Source organism: Rhopilema esculentum, unplaced genomic scaffold (assembly GCF_057945365.1).
Source record: "Rhopilema esculentum isolate cy_ngs unplaced genomic scaffold, ASM5794536v1 HiC_scaffold_37, whole genome shotgun sequence".
In the NCBI taxonomy this organism is placed as follows: domain Eukaryota; kingdom Metazoa; phylum Cnidaria; class Scyphozoa; order Rhizostomeae; family Rhizostomatidae; genus Rhopilema; species Rhopilema esculentum.
Window position 1 is genome coordinate 1,103,933 of NW_028300848.1, and position 19,531 is coordinate 1,123,463.

The 19,531-nt window shown below is 35.1% G+C and overlaps 1 protein-coding gene across 1 annotated transcript; it reads left to right on the top strand.

Moving 5' to 3' along the window:
- The first annotated feature begins 3,333 nt into the window (after nt 1–3,333).
- On the top strand, nt 3,334–9,481 carry LOC148957130 (spliceosome-associated protein CWC15 homolog). The gene is made up of 6 exons (XM_089115813.1): nt 3,334–3,540; nt 3,761–3,982; nt 5,395–5,476; nt 6,201–6,301; nt 6,918–6,972; nt 7,198–9,481. Exons 1-6 carry the CDS (start codon nt 3,410–3,412, stop codon nt 7,267–7,269), a joined length of 663 nt encoding a protein of 220 aa, XP_088971939.1. The 5' UTR covers nt 3,334–3,409; the 3' UTR covers nt 7,270–9,481.
- Nucleotides 9,482–19,531: the final 10,050 nt, after the last annotated feature.

Here is a 19,531-nt window from a genome sequence, read left to right on the forward strand (position 1 = left end):
CTGAATGATTTTTAATTAAAATACTCTCATACCAATGCTTCGCAAAAAACTGACGCAATATTGCATGCAATATTGATTGGATGTGGTGGATTATATGATTGGATGTATGACTATCTAAGTCAAAGGATGCAATATGCAGATGTAAATGGAAGAACATCAACAATCAGAGAGATAGAGTTTGGAGTGCCTCAGGGCTCATTACTAGGTCCACGTCTGTTCTCAATTCATGTAAATGACTTGCCTGACTCTACCACAAGAGGGGAATTAATTATGTTTGCTGATGACACTACAATATTCTTTACAGGTGATAACATTGAAGAAGTAATAGATAGCCTCAATACAAGTGCAAGGTACAAGCTCAATACTCCTTGACTGGTGCACCACGAACCAGCTAACAGTTCATGCAGGCAAGACAGAGGCAATGATTTTATCTCCAAAGAAATTCGTTGGTCCTTTATGACCCATCTTATATGGTACTTCAGTATAAGCTATATTAGGCAAAGCACAAGCTTAGGAAAAATCATTGATGACAAACTTAGCTGGGATAAGCAACTGACTAAAGTTACAAACAGTTTCAATGGCAAAATGAAAGAGTTGAAAAGAATTCGTTATCTACCAACATAAATCCAGGGAGAGATTTACTTAAAAACAGTTATTAGTGCGGCCACTTATTGTATAGCAATACGGGGCACATCTTCACCTGCAATATTAAACGCTGTTGATGCATTGCATGCTGGAGAGGCAAAAACGATTCATAAAATAAAAGGTGCAAAATCTACAGAAGAAATTCTGAATAAAGCTAGGTGGGAACCGATTAGCTACATTTATAAAAAGAGGGTACTGACGTGGATGCATAGAATTTATTACAAAACATGCCCAAAACAAATTTATGAACAATTCAGTGAACGAAAAACAAATTTGCGAAAACCTCTTCAAGTTGAAATCATAAGATACAAGAAAGAAATTGGACGGAACTTATTTAAGTATAGAGGTGGAGTCCTTTGGAACTCAATTAACAATAACCTGAAGAGTGAAGAAAATATTACAACTTTCAAAAACAAGATAAATAATTACAAAAAGTACGTGAACCAGCATTCACTTGAAAAGGTGGCCTGTATTATTAATAATAAGAACAAAGATTTTAAGTATTTTTGACATTGTAAATACTTTTAACTATTTTAATCTCTTCTTTTAGTTTTTATTTATAAAAAGGTAATTATGCTTATTTTTGTTTGTAGCTGGAGGTCCATATCAACGTTAATTGCCTTTAGGTAAACATGCATTAATTAATTAATTAATTAATGTATATATGTATGTATGTATGTATGTATGTATGTATGTATGTATGTATGTATGTATGTATGTATGTATGTATGTATGTATGTATGTATGTATGTATGTATGTATGTATGTATGTATGTATGCATGTATGTATGTATGTATGTATGCATGTATGTATGTATGTATGAATGTATGTATCTTAGTTCGCGTGATAACCTTTCCTGATCTATCTTATCTTTTTAACAAACAAAACTAAATAAAGGAGTTTTATGGTCTTATCATACATACAAACTATCATACATACATAATGTATGTATGTATGAAAAGACCATAAACCTCCTTTACTTTGTTTTGTTTGTTGAAAAGATAAGAAAGGGCCGAAAAAGTTATCACGCGAACTAAAAAATAACTTGTAATCTGTACAATATCGTAAACGGTACTGAAAGTTTTTTGCTGGCTTCGTTAAATATCCGTATGCGCGATCAAAGTTTGTTTGGCTCCACAAACCCTCTACTTAGGCTTCTCCCCTTTTGCAATTGTCTTGCTTTTTTGGCGCTTTACCCTCCCTGTCCTACAGTCATGTTTATCTTAAGGACTTTGTATCACTGCATATACTTATAAAAATTTTAAACTTTTGTTGTTGCCTTTTAAACATGTTTGCCCTCACACCCCTTGAAAATGCATAAAGTTCAATGTACGAGTATTACTCAGGTTAAATCTTTGTTATTTCATACCTATCCTTTTACAGAAATTTTTCAGAAGTTTATCATTTTTAAAAGGATACTGTAGCGAAAGAAGCAGTAACCCTTTCAACATTGAATCAAATAATTTATATCCTATACAAGCATTCTCAGTACGCTAAAGATTAGCAGATTTATTGGTAGAAAAAACATGGAAGAGCTTCAAGAAAATTTAAAGGGAACACCTTTCAAACTTTGTCAAATTTGGAAACAGAAGAGAATCCTTGTGTTACGAGTATAAAACCCTGACAAAAATTTTGGCTAGAGTTCTCGTATGAAATCCTGCCGAATGTAGAAGGCTTGCATTTGCATCTTCGTGCACCCTCGATACATGCTTAACCGGTAAACGATGATCAAGACATTATATGTTAACTTTAACTTTTGCTCTGATGAAGTCCCATATGCCGGGTGCGAAATATTAGCCTTGACTGATTTACGTGTATTTATTGTTGTTTATTCTCGGCGTATTGCGGTGTTTCTTATTTGTTACATTATATGTTACGTCAATAATATTGTGTTATGTTATACGTGATGTGTGCAGAATCTTTCAAAAGATCTAAATCTAATGAAATTAGCGTCTGTCTTCTAAAGGATTTTACTTTCGAGAAACAAAACAGTGAAGAAAGCAGTGACAAGCAGTGGCGGCGCCAGCTACTGCAGAGTGGGAGGGTAAAGGGTGTTGCCCGTGAGACCACGCCCTGATGGCCTTGTTTCAGTGCTTTGTATTTGGTCAAATTTCGTTAGGAAATATGATCTACCCCTACCTACTGCTTTCAATCCGTTTTCAGACGAAACACATATGTAGACCATGTTTGATAGAAGTGGAAGGAGGGGGAAATTAACCCCCCATACCACCCCTTGGCGCCGCCACTGGTTACAAGTTACAAGAAGACTAGCTAGGGTCTAAACTTTGTCACTTCCGAACAGAACCTCTCAAATTAAAATTTATGTCAAGCCAGGACTATACTAACTGACTCTTAACTTTTATAGGCAAGCCCTACGTTACAAACGCATCCCGATGGCAGACCTATGATAAGGCGACTATTTTGTTACATATTTTACTTATGTAGTTTGTATTTTGTGTTAATGCAAAAAACAAGAAAGGGGCTGCATCCCTGCATTTTAATGAAAATTTTTACAAGTGTGATGGGAGCACCCCCTGAGCTCCCATTACACCACTACGGTTCGGAGAAGCAACATCAAGTTAATAAAAAAATTTAAAAAAATTACACTAACTATGCTACGCTGTGATGCATAAATTTTTTGCCATCTGATTATTCAGGAACGAAGATGAGACTGGCTTACATGGAGTACTGACTAGGCTTGCTTTGTAAGTGTGATATCGAAGACCGAGGATTTCAAGGTGGTTATTAGTTTTTCAAAAAAAAATGACCACAGCAGCAAGACCTACCTATGCTCCTGCAAGAGGGGGGTCTGGAAAGGGTGAAGGTGATTTATCTGTATTGTCCAAACAGTATTCTAGTCGTGATTTGCCCTCACATACCAAATTAAAGTCAAGGTAGGTAATCGCCATTATATTTTAGGCCTTTTAATTTCTCATAACTATTTATTGTATTGTGCTCATTTATGTTAACTTGTTGACAATCTCTGTTATATTCTAAAGTTAAATCAAGCTTTCAATTTATGGTTAATTTTTCACAACTTCACAAAGAGCTCCTAAAATGTTTTTTGTTACGATTCTCTGACCGAACACTGATGATTATTTATGTTTTCAACAGACAAACCGGACAGGACACAACTGAGGAATTACGCTCAAGAGATTTCAGAAAGGAGTTAGAAGATCGCGAAAGGTCAGCATTTAAAGAGAAAAGCAAAGAAAAGGGATCAAGATCGCATGGAGAAAGTTCTTCAAAGAAATCAAGACTTGAGATGCTTACCACCTCAAATCTAGATATGGATGATCCTGTTGATGATGACGATGATGATGATTCGGATGACAGGCATGTATCTGTAGAATTAAACGATATTTATTTTGGTAAATTTTATTTCTCTTTTACATCATCAAGAAGCACTATTTGTATTTTATCCAATGTATATTGTCTCAGAAAATACCAATCTTATTGTATTTTGTCCATGTAAACCTCATGCTGAAGGTTATCAAGGCTACGGCCAGTTGTATGCCAAAGTATATATGCAATAGAAATAGACCAAACATTTTTTAGACCAAACCCTCATAATTTTTAAAACCTGTGATGTAAATCATAAAAAATCACAGAAAGATCTTTGTGCCATACTCCTACACCATTGCACCAAAAGTTCAGTGAACCCTACACTGGAAGATGCTTATCTCAGGTCATTGCCACATCAGATTACATAATTCCACTCCAAAGATCTCTAGGTTTTCTACCTACAAAGAATGCACTTTGGTGTCTATCTGCAACAATCTTCAAAGTTAATTAAGAAAATGTGTTGTTTTTAAGAAGAGATAGGGTTTTGGTTGGAAGAATGGTTCGCCAATATAGTATAATTTCATTGTATCTTGATGTCTTTCTTACTGAATAGCTTTGCATTTCAAAGCATCTACAAAAAAAGGAAATAATTTTGTGTTTGTGTTGATGACTGTTCTTGGGTATAAACTACCAGAGGATAAACTTTGCAAGCCAAGTCTAAATGGCATCTGAAATATATATATGAAGTTTTGTGAACCTATTGTTTTATGACAAAATACTTCCTATAAGCCAAAATAAAATGATCAATCTAGAGCAGAAATCATAAAAAACTTAGAAGTGTCATAAGAAACGATACAGTGATCAACAAAGCAATGGCAAATATATCAGAGCAAGATTGAGCAGTTGTGAAAAAGTTGAGTAGAAAAGGTTTTCAAACAAGATAAATTTTTGAACCTATTTTGGAAATTTGATGCAAAACAGTAAGAGTTTGGTAAACAACCTTTGAACACTGTCCCATTTTTTTGCTAATAACGTTTTAGGATTAAATTGAACCCAAAAGGGGGGATGTATATAAGTTGATTCAAGGAAGTATGTAAAAGTATTGCAAGTCAATCTTTTTGTGGAATTAAGTCAATGCTTGAAAGCAAGTGAGTCATTCTCCTGTATTTGTCATCATAATATAGAAAGTCTGGATGTTAATAGAAAGCAAAATAATCTTTACCCATGAGGTCCTCCAGGGTCAAAACAAAAACTTACTGAGAGAGTTGATAAAGAATGGATGTGCATTTTTTCAGAGCAATTTATGCCCATAAACAACTTATGATTGTGTTTCATTGCCTGTTAGAAAAGACAAATGGTAAGAACATATTTCCATTTATAGTCTAGTTAACACATTTTTATTTGCAAGCTAACATATCTTTATCATGCTCATCTTTAAAATTCCTAATACTTTTTATCACTAGTGATGATGAAGATGATACTGCCGAACTCCTTGCAGAGTTACAAAAAATAAAAAGAGAAAGAGCAGAGGAACAATCAAGAAAGGTGATGATGATTTAAAGCTTGGCTAAGATATTACTAACAAATTGCTCTTAAGACCTACCAGATAGATTTTCCTGAAAACCTTAAAAACTGCATTGTTTTGTTAGAAAATCAGGGTTGAAAATAGCAATTTTTTTGGAACTAGATGGTTGTCTATGTTGAAAAATTGCTATAGAAAAGCTAGCCGTTTTTATAATTGCTAAGCTGCTTTGTCTCACAAAACTTTTCTAATTAAATCAGTCCAAACATTCAATTGTTTTGTTGTATTTGATGTTGTCCAGATTTAATTTTTGTGAATCAAGAACTCTAATGTAATATATATAGATTGATGGTCAAATGAAAATGAAAAAAGAGAAGGCAAAATTAGACTTCCTTGTCATTCATTTTTATTGTTTATTTTATATTTTTTGGTAATTATTATCTAACAAGGTGAGTTTTGGCAAGAGTTGTTTTACCAACTTGGGGTTTGATGGCAAATAAGTCAAAAATTTCATTTCAAAATGAACATGGGGAAAGACATTAAAACAGCAGGTGAGGAAAATTTCTGACTTCAGAATCAACTTCAATACTGACCCCTGGAACCAATGTTAAATCATCAACAAATCATCAAAAAAAATTTACTAATTATTGCTTAAATTTTGTGTTCTGTGTATGGTTTCCTCGAGTATAGTGGAAGGTAAATGTATCATTTCAAAAACTGTTTTTCTGGTAAACTCTGTTTTTCTAGGAAGCAGAGAAGAAAGTGGAGGAAGAGAGAATTAGAACAGAAAATATTATTGCTGGTAACCCATTATTAAATGGACCAGCTGATCATAAAGTGAAAAGGAGGTTTGTCTTTTTTCTTTATTTACTCTGGTAAAATCAGCACCTTGAGTAAATCTTAAGAATTTTTTACATAGAGATAGAGTTAGGCCGTTTTTCTAATTGGTTATACATCCCACTATCTTTCGGGCTCCAATTTCAATTTTTTCCTCAAAGAAATGTATAGAGGTCATCAAGTTAGTCCCTTTATTTGGTGATTGAAGAGTATAAAGCACAAACAAATAAAGATTCAAGTATTTACAGGCACAAGATTCAGCTTATGCTGGGATACACCCTCAAAACTGACCAATCAGATGATTAAAAAACTATTGACAAAACTCCTGTAAATATCTAGACTCCCTGTTATTTAGGCTTAAGCCTTCTTATTCTGTTTGATTAAGTATTTGCCCATAATTTATCACTGAAGTACTTTGTAACTCTGCAGTTGTTTGATTCAGTTTTCTATCTATTTTCTTATTTTGGTTGCATTTTTCATTTTTACAACTCAACTTCATATATGAAAGTTTCCACTTTTTTCTTTGGCTACCAGTGGATTTTCAGTGTTAAGAAGAGTGAAAAGGACTTTCTATTTATGCATTTTCATTATTATAATTATTGTATGATGGATATTCTCTATTCCAAGGTGGGATGATGATGTTGTCTTCAAAAACTGTGCTAAAGATGATGATAAAATCAAGGTACATCTACTTCTTCCAGTTCTTCTTCCAGTTTATATAATTTAAGAATTCTTTAACTCTTAAAGTCCTTCAATTTTTTCATTAAAGTTTAGCATCAATGATACTTGTTTGAAAAGAAGCTTCCTTTAAGATTATATTACAACAGAAGCAGACATTTAAAATTCAGAATACTGCTTTACTGGCTTAATGTATTATCTTATTTTGGCATTTTCCCCTTTTATCTAGTCCAAAGGATTCATCAATGATACCATTCGATCTGATTTTCACAAACGGTTTATGGAAAAGTATGTGAAATAACAACTGGTTTTTTGGATATAATTGGACATTTGAATCAACTATGTCAGACTAAAGAAGTGGGGTTTATTTATTTATCAGTTGGATTTGATCAAGCAGCAGTGAAGCAAGCACACATTTCTCCATTTAATCTGCAGGTTTTCCATCTTATTATACTTATGCAGAGAAATGACTATGGATAATGTTGTATTCATAAATTTATCATCAACTTGTCATCAAAGAGTTATTGACTTTTCAAGTTAGTGTAACAAAAGTTTCCAAGGACTGGAATTTGTATATGGACAAAAGACTGCAAAGTCTCATTGAAGTTATCTCACAGTTTACACTGAGTTATCTTTTATACAAAAGTATCTTTTTTTTGTGCCAGCCTGTAACCAATAACTTTTTGCAGCTTTTTTGTTCATGGACATAGCTAAAATGCTCCTCTGTGCTGTTTGCTGAGCTTCAGAACCAGGCCATTTTTTATTGCAACAATACTTAAATTTCTTTCTTTCATTTGAAATTGGAACAGTGCGTCTCAACATATTTATCATTTTGTCACATCATGTCACATTTGTCATGTATGGTGTTCTCCATCTAAAATGTAAGGAGCTTTCTTGCTGATAAAAATATGCTGTTATGTTTGGTTCTTTAGAAAAGTATGGAGTAGGGTTGGGATTAGGGTCAGAGGAGTGAATAAAAAAAGTATAGAACAATTTTATTTGACCTTCTTATTTAGTATGATTTTGTATTTTTGCATATTTCTTTTAAGCAAGGCGTCTATTTGATCATATGCAATGAAGATAAGCGAGGGGAAAGAGTGGGACGTGGTACTTTTTATTCTTAATGTTAATCAGTAGCATTCAATTATTGTACCTATCAATATTTTCTGATAAAAAGAATGCTTTCCATGAGATTTTGGACGTTCTCTAGAAAACGGAACTTTTTTGCCAGTAATTTAAAAGATTTATTCTGTTGCTCAATTTTTATTAGGTTAGGTTATTTGATATTTTCTTTAGTTATACACAGTCAAAGTCCGTAAAAGAGCTTAGTATTACCGTTCAGCATGATTTAAATGTTTTCGTTTTCAACAAAACGAAATCCAAATTTAGGATAGTTGTTTATGGTTTTTCTATTAGAAACGCCAACGGTAGATTGGTTTGATATTCGTTGCAACCTGTTTTCTGCACTTTATGAATGTGCAATTGACTTAAATTGTGAACACATTTCAAAAGAGCATGTAGTTAATTGCTGTTAACGCGGGTTTCAAGACCTTATCGCGGGTGTCGTTCTTTAAGTGTGACCTTGATTGCTCGGTCCCATTGTTCAAGGTGATAGTACATGTTTGCCTACTTAGTTTCACGCTTATCGCAGGGCAGCAACATGCAGTTTTTGCATAGTTTTTGTAAACATAACAGCATTGCTTTATGCAAGATTTCCGAGCCAAGGGTCTACACTTCCGTTGTGTAAAATCTCTAATTATTGAAGGGAAATTCTATTTTTATATCTTATGTTAGTAAAGTTTGCTTGTCTGTGAATTGTGCCAGGAATCGGCGTGTCTAAATGCCGTGAGATTGTCCAGCCTTGAAAAACATGTTGCAGCTCTTGTGTCTCATTTATCCTTGCAATGATCTCAATTATAACAGCAAAACACTGCGCCTCAATCTAAAGTTTGGTGGATTTTCTACTATCTGTTTATGTATATTTATATTGCAAAATCCAATTACTACATCAGTCCGTTGATTTCTATTACAGTGTTGGTAGTTTATAATTTATATCAGGATGTTTTTCTGGCACTTATTATTTTAGGATTTGCCTCAACTTAATCACAGAAGCGTCGTATCTCGGGGATGTCGATAGAAGTACCACATCCCGCTTCGAGATTCCCTTTCCTAAAAATTACTATTCGTGCAAAACCTAAAATAATTTGACAACCATCGTGTTTTGACTGTTTTCAATTTTTTCGGCTCCCGCATACATAACTACAACTTTATTCTCTTTGTTAGTGCTTACATAGTCTGACATGTCGATATTTACCTGTATTAGTCACGACTGTCTAATTTACAGATAAGATCAAGACACTTTTCTTCTTACAAGGAAATCATTTGGGTATCTATTTGCAATTTTTACAGTGCCAAAGTTGGCAGTGAAGACCATATCATAGGTAATTATTACATCTTTCAGCATCGAAAGTTTATTATTATTTCCGAGCTGTCTCATGGGTGGTGTGGAAAAGTTTTAATATCTTCTATAAAGGGGGGGGGGGTATTATGAAGAAGCTCTTCGTGTAAATTTCCGGTGTTTGCCAGCTGTCAGTCACGCTGTTAAGTTCATTTTTTTATAAGAACATCAGCAGAGAAAAATATCCGTTCTAAATGGCTTGAAAGAGTGGTACTAAAAACGGAGGCACTTCCTCCAAAGGACCAATTTGTGTAATATATTTTTATTTTTGAAAAGGGTATTATAGGGATATTTTATATAGATGTTGTAGATCAAGTTTACAAGCTTTATGTTAGGCCTCACCTAGACTATGGAGACATAATATACCACAAGTTTGACCCAGATATGAGAAGCACTGTCACAAAAAACATTGAGCAAGCTCAGTATACGGCGGCTCTGGCTGTCACAGGTGCCTGGAAAGGGACCAGCAGGCAAAAAATGTATGAGGAACTTGGATGGGAGTCTATGAATGACAGAAGATGTTATCGAAGATTATACCATTTTTTCCAGTTAAGACAATCAAAAACACCAGAATATATGTTTAACAAAATTCCTCCTGAGCGACAGATACCTTACATGATTCGAAACCAATACAAACAAATACAATTTATGAATTTAATCTTCTCGATAGCGAAATAAGAAATTCAAAATCAATTTCAGAATTCAAACGCAAATTATTGTCTGTAATAAGACCCACAAAAAACCAGTCTTTGTAAATTCTACAGTAACGGTAACAAGATACTTAACCCAACTTCGAATGCGATTCAGCCCTTTAAACGAACACCGTTTTAGACACAACTCAGGCGAGCCCCTTGTGTGTTTGTGGCGTAGGTGATGAAGACAAGGAGCACTTTTTCCTGCACTGCCATTTGTTCCAAGCAATGCGGAACGAGCTCTTTGATCGGCTTTCTGAAGTCCCTGGACTCAAAATTTCAAACCTCTCTGCAACTGAAATTTGTGAATTAATACTTTATGGAAGTTCTGAATTAAATGTACTTGCCAATAGACTTCTTATGGAGGCCATACTTCAATTCATCAAAAACACTAGGAGATACTTTTAATTCAAAAACACAATAGCGGCAACTCCTTTTCTTAATTTTTTTCTTTTCTTGATCTACCTCTGAAACATGTAAATTATGTAAAAAATGTGTGTGTAAATTTTTCTAGAGGTACCTTACTTTTCCTGATTTAGTTTCTTTTACTTCTCTCCCTTTTTTGTGTTTATATTTAGATTGTAATTGAGGATTGTAAATGTCACTCATAATGGAGACAAGATGACCTCGCGTCCTTCACTATTGTGAGTGACATGTATTTGAGTAGCTTTGTTGTAGTTTAAAATTTTGAATTATAAAAAAGAATAAAAAATAGGGATATGTTGAGTCTTCAGGTAAAACCTAATTTTTTACCTTTGGGCAAATCTGTCATCCCTCCTCGCTAATGAAGCTGTCATTTGCTACATTAAGATTGCGCCAAATCTGTGCCCATCATTAAATTTAGATAACGCAAAAAGTTGGCCTAAGGTTCTTTCTTTAAGATCTAGCTATTTAATGTACCTTTGATACACATTATCTAAATTATTAATTTTGAAAATTTTTAAAAGATCGTCAAGCTTTTAACTACAGATACAATTGTCCAGCAGTGGCTTTAAATGCAGAATATTTTGCCCGAACACAAATGTCAAAAATATATAATGGCTTAAGTCGCAAACTTTGTATGTAGCATTTTTAAAGTTAAAGTAGCGCCAAAAATTCAACAATGTTACTTACAACTTAAGTGTTGGGCTTATAAAAACAGAAATAACTGCCATTACACCAGAGCTTCAAAGGGGTGTAAGAAAACGTTGTGACTGAACGAATGTGGGACTGATTCAGGGTACGAATGCTCACTTGAGTCAGGCGAGAAAATCCAATGGCAATTGAAAACCATTCCGATTTGGTGAAAGTCGGGTGTTATCTAGGGGTATGAGGTACGGGGTTCAACTGTAATTTTGGTATCAAACGCTCTTTCTTCACCCGAAATGTGGCTAAGGAAAAACAGAACTTCAACAGGCAGCTTCAATATTCTCAGTATCATTCATTTGGTACAGGGGCTGTTTCAGGCTTTTGAAAATTTTTATATATTTCAGAAAACGGGCCTGACACACGGGATCCATTTGGTTAAAAATAAAAAAATAAAACTAAGTGGGAAAAACAGAATTACGAGCTTGCTCTAATCATCAAACACAAGAGTTAAAAACTTCCAAAAGTTTTAATTTGACGGTTAACAGCTGAAAACCAGAGGTTGAGTTATTTGAAGTTTAAACAAGCAATGAATATGACACAAATTTTCTATTATCATAAGGCAAAAGAGAGTTAAATATTTAGCATCCATAACAAGCGAAGATGAAAAAAAGGCTGGTGAAATTTAAGGATGCTGGAATGTGATTCATTAAGACATAAAAACCTGAAAAAAGATAGACACAACAGTTCCAACTAAGTATACGAGCAAATAAGCCATTATTATCTACATTTAATCGCCAACATATACCAACGAATTTGGACAGAAGACATTAATGGACATCTTTAACAGCCTTTCCTTTTTTTAATAGCAAATTGAATGACCGGGCAGGTGTTCAAGGTTAAGGAGACTTACCAGGTGTTATAACGATGCTGCAAAACTGAAATACGACCCCTCACAATAAAAGAGATTTTGCTAAATTTCTTTGGGGTTTCAATGATGACAGCTAAGTGTCTTATCACTCATTTACTCTTTGCTGAAAAAACAACACAACGCCCTACCCCACCAGCCGTAAACTCAGCATTAAATACACGAAACATTTTTAAGAAACCAAGGTCCGTGGCTGGCAGGCAGTTTCTTTAATTGTCGGGCCATTTTTCTAGCAAAGTTTCATTTTTCTGTTTTCATAATTTCTGTTTTTATAAGCCCAACACTTAAGTTGTAAGTAACATTGTTGAATTTTTGGCGCTACTTTAACTTTGAAAACGCTACATGCAAAGTTTGCGACTTAAGCCATTATATATTTTTGACATTTGTGTTCGGGAAAAATATTCTGCATTTAAAGCCACTGTTGGACAGTTGTATCTGTAGTTAAAGAAAAAAAGCTTGACGATTCCCTCCCATCTTCAATGTATATTTGTCTTTTTCACTACAGGTTGTGCCCTTTCCAGACAAACTTTCCAGGAGATCCAATCCATTTTTTTAAAAGAACATCTTCAAGGAAACCATAGGGGCAACCTACATGAATTTAAAAAGCTGAGAAACTTTTTTAAATTGCTGTTTTATTTTGCAAATTCACTCAAAGTAGTTTTTAACATTAAACGGCACTGTTATCTGCAACAATATGTTTGACATGCAGATATCTGAATGTGTCTTCTGTTAACATCTTAGGCCGACTTTTTTGCGTCGCCATATTTTAGCGATTTTAGCCAATTTGGTGTTTTTTCGGATCGATACGGAAAATTTAAATTTCGGAATTTATTCTGCACTTTAAGCCGCTGCTGTGCCCTGAGCACCAACAAACTTTCCAGGAGATCCAATTTTATCGTCCACCATTAAACAACATCTCAAGCTTTAGGAATGCAAACGATCAATGTACTATTAAAAACTGAAAGTTGTACTCTAATTGTGACCTGATGAAGATTAATGTTCTAAAAGTCGCAATAATATTACAATTTCATGTACGAAGTTGTACTTTTTCCATATTAATTTGTTTTTATTACTTACTCGACGTACAAGACGCCGAACTACATTAATCCTCGATCGTGTTGTGAACCTATGTTATTCATAACAATGATGTATAGATCTCTTAATCGCTTGGAAACTTTTCTCGGCCACGATGATCCTGGTCCGGGAGAAGTGCATTCGTACACAAGCTCACTTTTTAATTAAAAACATGTTCACGCTTTTTGCAAGAAGACGTCTTCGTTAGCAAGACAACCGCCTCGACATCATGGCGTCCTGTATATTTCAAATCGTTGCTAGTCGAAACTAAAAATAATACTTTACTTTGTCCTCACATTATACAAACATGAGAAACAACAAAAAAGATAATTAAATTGCCAAGAATTAAAACAGTATATCCCAGAAAAAGTTTATCTTCATGGAAGCAATATTTTTAATATTTTTCCGCTGGAAGCAGGAATAAATTAAAACTTTTAGAAGCTTTAAAAAAGTATTACAAGTACTTCTTTTGGTTAAGCTCCTTTAATTGTATAGATATCTCATTTTTATATTTTTATGTTCCTCTCAGGTTTTAATGGCGTTTTAAATGAAAAAATTTAAAATCTCTTTCCTCTTCAGACCTCCCTAAACGCTGCTGATAAATGTCCTCCGCAGTAGCACAAATTTAAGGCTGCGTTGCAGGCTTCCTAACAAAACAGAGAAAATTAGAAGGTCCGCTATTTAGCGAGCGATATTCGATTAGACATTCAAATAGACATTCGTGTATACATTCGGACTTTGATTGCATCTTACAAAAAAACTATAAAAGATAATAAAAAGATATTTTATAGTAGGAAACTTGGCTGGATTATCTGTCGATTCGAGTATCTTGTTTGTAATAAAATGCGCTGTGCTTCCAAAGGTGAGCCAAAACATCGAAAAATTTTTGACACGGCCTAAATTTTAACGTAAATCAGACATTCGAGGTGAAACAGCACATGCCGATTTGAACACATCTTCGACACTAGGGCAGAAATAACTACGCTAAATCGACTCCAAACTACTGAAAACGTACCTTCACTTCCATTTTTCACCAATTGAAAGCGTAAAACATGAAAATTCGACCATCCAAAATGTATCCAACAACCTCCGAGGAAACCCCCAAATGAAAACATCACCAAAAAATGTCCCTAAATAACTTTCGTAAAAGTGTTCGGATTTGGATGAAACTTGATATGCTTACTAAATTCGTTGTACTTGACATGTATTAGGGGGTCTGGTTGAGTTATTTCGGCTTTTGGTGAAATTTTCGAGACACCTTCCCCGAAGCTCTATACTGAAGCCTTATAGAAAGTTTCTCGAATGTCGATGTCCCTAAATAACTTTCGTAAAAGTGTTCGGATTTGGATGAAACTTGGTATGCTTACTAAATTCGTTGTACTTGACATGTATTAGGGGGTCTGGTTGAGTTTTTGTGGCTTTTGGTGAAATTTTCGAGACACCTTCCCCGAAGCTCTATACTGAAGCCTTATAGAAAGTTTCTCGAATGTCGATGTCCCTAAATAACTTTCGTAAAAGTGTTCGGATTTGGATGAAACTTGGTATGCTTACTAAATTCGTTGTACTTGACATGTATTAGGGGGTCTGGTTGAGTTTTTTTGGCTTTTGGTGAAATTTTCGAGACACCTTCCCCGAACCTCTATACTGAAGCCTTATAGAAAGTTTCTCGAATGTCGATGTCCCTAAATAACTTTCGTAAAAGTGTTCGGATTTGGATGAAACTTGATATGCTTACTAAATTCGTTGTACTTGACATGTATTAGGGGGTCTGGTTGAGTTTTTTTGGCTTTTGGTGAAATTTTCGAGACACCTTCCCCGAAGCTCTATACTGAAGCCTTATAGAAAGTTTCTCGAATGTCGATGTCCCTAAATAACTTTCGTAAAAGTGTTCGGATTTGGATGAAACTTGATATGCTTACTAAATTCGTTGTACTTGACATGTATTAGGGGGTCTGGTTGAATTATTTCGGCTTTTGGTGAAATTTTCGAGACACCTTCCCCGAAGCTCTATACTGAAGCCTTATAGAAAGTTTCTCGAATGTCGATGTCCCTAAATAACTTTCGTAAAAGTGTTCGGATTTGGATGAAACTTGATATGCTTACTAAATTCGTTGTACTTGACATGTATTAGGGGTCTGGTTGAGTTTTTTTGGCTTTTGGTGAAATCCTATGTAAGCCTGACTATAGGGTAATGTCTTCTGGTATGACAGGGGTGACAAGACTTTCTTCCAACCCAGTCCCAAAGAGGTTTGCATAAGCTGGAGCGAACTTAGTTCCTATAGCGGTGCCTAACTTCTGTCTATAAAACCTATCATCAAAGATCGAGAACCAAAGATGCCAATCCCACTAGGGTATCAGAAGACACGTTTGGGTTTACCTTCTATCCAGCGCTTCCCTGATGGCTTTCAAACCCTCTCCATGTGGAATGCTAGGATAGAGTCCCACAACATCAACCGTGCATAGTATAGCCCCCTCTGGTATCCTACCTATTTCACTTAACTTAAAAAAAAATGATAGTGTCCTTAATGTACGACCTACCGAGGCTAACCAGTGGATTGAGGTGGTGATCTAGATATTCTGATATATTTTCTGTAATGGTGCCCCAATTGGAAATGACTGGCCTACCCTTAACCCCACTTAATCCCTTACGAATCTTAGGTAACAAATAGATTCTACCTAGTTTCCCCTCACTTTAACCTTAAGAAAAAATTCAGTCATTTCCTTTAACCCGGGATCCTCCGCCCTTAACTCATTAATCCTATTATTAACGTCCTTGCCCAATTCTATCGTGGGGTCCACCTCAATCTCCTCTTAAACTTGCCTATCACCTAATTGCCGGTTAGCCTCTTTTAGGTAATTCCCCTGTCCCAAACTACAACAGCTGAACCCTTGTCCGCTTCCTTGATAATGAGAGCAGCGATGAAAGTGAGGATGAAGAATTTAGTAACAGCAATGAAAAATTCTTATGAAACGCAGGTACGATCCTTTTTGTACTTTTTGCGATATTCTAGGCAATCAAACACATGATGTAACCCTCATCCTCACAATCTTAATCCCCCTAATCCTATAACTTGCTGCTACCTGGTAGAATTAACAAAAAGGGATCAAATCAGTGTTTAAAATGATGTTTAATGCCAAGACCGACCTTTAAAAGATATGTTTTTAGGAAAATAATTGATTACCATACCCCCGGTTCGAAAAATGCCCATATATGGTAATCCCAGCGGGTACCGCAAGTTTACCAAAGATTTTCTTATTCAGCACAAAATTCTACATCGGAAAAACATTACCTAATAAAGTTCGGCTCCAGGTTACCCCTACCTCATTTTCCGTCTGGTCTATATCACACTTAAGATTATTCAACGCAGAAAGTTCAGAAGAGGAAGGGTTGCTGTAATACTTACCTTCCGCGGTGACAGACAGCACTTCCTTTTCAAGTTGAGAAAGATAAGATTCTAGCAGAGGATCAGAAGTAGGAGGATTCCAGCTGAACTTACACCTAAATTTAGAAATATTAATGCCCAAAACGATATAAGAACAACTTGATTAACGTTTCGCAATATGCTTCTTCAGAATAACCTACACTTAAATTTGGAGCGTAAAATAAGGAATACAAAACAAAAGAACAAAAGATAACACATTTTACTAGCAAGGATAATAATAGCTAATTAGAATACACAAGTAAAGTTTCTAGGTCCAGCCGGAGGTGACAAAAGCAGAATAAATACAATAGATAAAAGAGCAAAAGAGAAGCGTGAAGGCAGATGGTGAACTACCCAGAAAATGCACAAAAACGAGAGGAGAAAATAACCCAAGAGATTGGGAATAAAAACAAAACTATGTTTCATCTAACCTAATATTAAGCCCCCAGGGTGCGAAAGTTTCTAGCTTATACTGCCAGAAACTTTCACGTATCCTACCATCCCCATTAAGTCTATCTATAATAGAAACTTTGATATCTTCGAGAAACCCATGATGATCTTTTCCTGCAAAATGCCGGAAAAATCAGTCTGAGGTATACCCGAAGAGCCCCCGATAAACTTACAATTGCACGCCTTGTAGTTATTGAACCTAAGCCTAAACGGCGTTCACCACAGACTTTACATTCCATAAGATACACGACATTGGACGAATCACAGTTAAACGGAAAATTTATCTGATATTCCTTATCAGTTAAATGGTAAGTAAAAGTATCACTGTCACACATAACATTACACACTTGACATCGAGACTTGCCACATGGAGTACAACCCCTATTATGCGCGTTCCCTACCCCTTCATTATAAAGTTTAGCACTAACTAGTAAATCTTTGAGACATGCATTTCAGATCAAAAAAAATTCGAGATGCTTTTCAAAGCTATGCAGAATCCGAATTGGAATCATTTTTGACACGCCTTAATAAGGATATTGCTGCACCTAAGAGGAAACATGATAAAAGGCATTCATCTGAACGGCTGACTGCACTTATGACCCTTGGTAATAAGGAATATAAAGAATTTGGTTAATTCGAGATACTTAAATTTTTCACTTAAATATAAATTTTCTATAAGGCTTCAGTATAGAGCTTCGGGGCAGGAACGAAAACAAGTTGCTAATTTTGGAGGGGCGTGGAAGGATGAAAATTCCGACTTTAAGTGAGAATTTGTTCATTCGACCAGTAAATCTACTGTACCTACCAAATTGATATTTGTAAATAGCCCGAACACCATAGTTCTATTTTCTTTATAATTACCAAAACTTTACTCAATAATTAGCCTAAAGCATAAAAGCCTAAATCATTAAATTTTGATTAACACGAAACAAACATTTAAACTTACTGTAAGAAGTAAAGCAACATTTAAGCAAAACCAGTATTAAATATACTTAATGATTAGTAGTATTCTTTCAGATCAATTTTATCTAAAATACATTTTTTTTCACGATATAGAAGCACCAAGAATTTGAGCCTTTTATTTTTTATCTTGATCGAAAAAAACTACTAACAATTTTCAAAGGGCCAATTGCCTTTTCGTTCTTTACAATTGAAATGACCATTTGAGAGCAAGCTTGTGCATATGCCTGATTTGAAAGATGAAACACCCTTCTTCGATCAAATACTTCTACTGCAGCTTTTGCAATGTGTTCTTGCTTCACAGCAGTTTTGTCATAGGAATTTATGATAAGGAGTCAAGGACGTTAACAAATAACAGGGGGAGTTTAGCATAAACTCGTTTTTTATAAGAGACGTTGAGAACTTTTAGTACTGAAAGATTCTTAATTACTTATTGAATTAACTACTCATAGTTTCTTAAAAAACTCCCACTCTAATATGTTCTGATCAATACGGGTATTATTATTCCAAACTGTAAAGTTTCAAGTTTCTTATCGGGAAATTCACCTTGCCTGTTCGTAATTTGATTCAACTCCCTTCAGAAAGAAAGCAAACGGGGCAATTGTGCAATTTGGATCCAATGGAGACGGGATTCACAGTAGAAAACGATTAGTGGATGGGTCAGCTTATGCCTGTGGATTTTAATGTTTAGAATTTTACATTTAAAATAAAAAACTTCTTAAAATATAAAATTCACAAGTTGAGTCTTAAGAAAAAAATTCCAAGTCAACCGTTGAGTTTTCCAACTGTAACTGGATTTTCCAAACATTGGGGGGGGGGCGTTACGCCCCCAACGCCCCCCCTATTATTTACGTGCCTGCTTCGGGGAAGGTGTCTCGAAAATTTCACCAAAAGCCGAAATAACTCAACCAGACCCCCTAATACATGTCAAGTACAACGAATTTAGTAAGCATATCAAGTTTCATCCAAATCTGAACACTTTTACGAAAGTTATTTAGGGACATCGACATTCGAGAGACTTTCTATAAGGCTTCAGTATAGAGCTTCGGGGAAGGTGTCTCGAAAATTTCACCAAAAGCCAAAACAACTCAACAAGACCCCCTAATACATGTCAAGTACAACGAATTTAGTAAGCATATCAAGTTTCATCCAAATCCGAACACTTTTACGAAAGTTATTTAGGGACATCGACATTCGAGAAACTTTCTATAAGGCTTCAGTATAGAGCTTCGGGGAAGGTGTCTCGAAAATTTCACCAAAAGCCGAAATAACTCAACCAGACCCCCTAATACATGTCAAGTACAACGAATTTAGTAAGCATATCAAGTTTCATTCAAATCCGAACACTTTTACGAAAGTTATTTAGGGACATCGACATTCGAGAAACTTTCTATAAGGCTTCAGTATAGAGCTTCGGGGAAGGTGTCTCGAAAATTTCACCAAAAGCCAAAACAACTCAACAAGACCCCCTAATACATGTCAAGTACAACGAATTTAGTAAGCATATCAAGTTT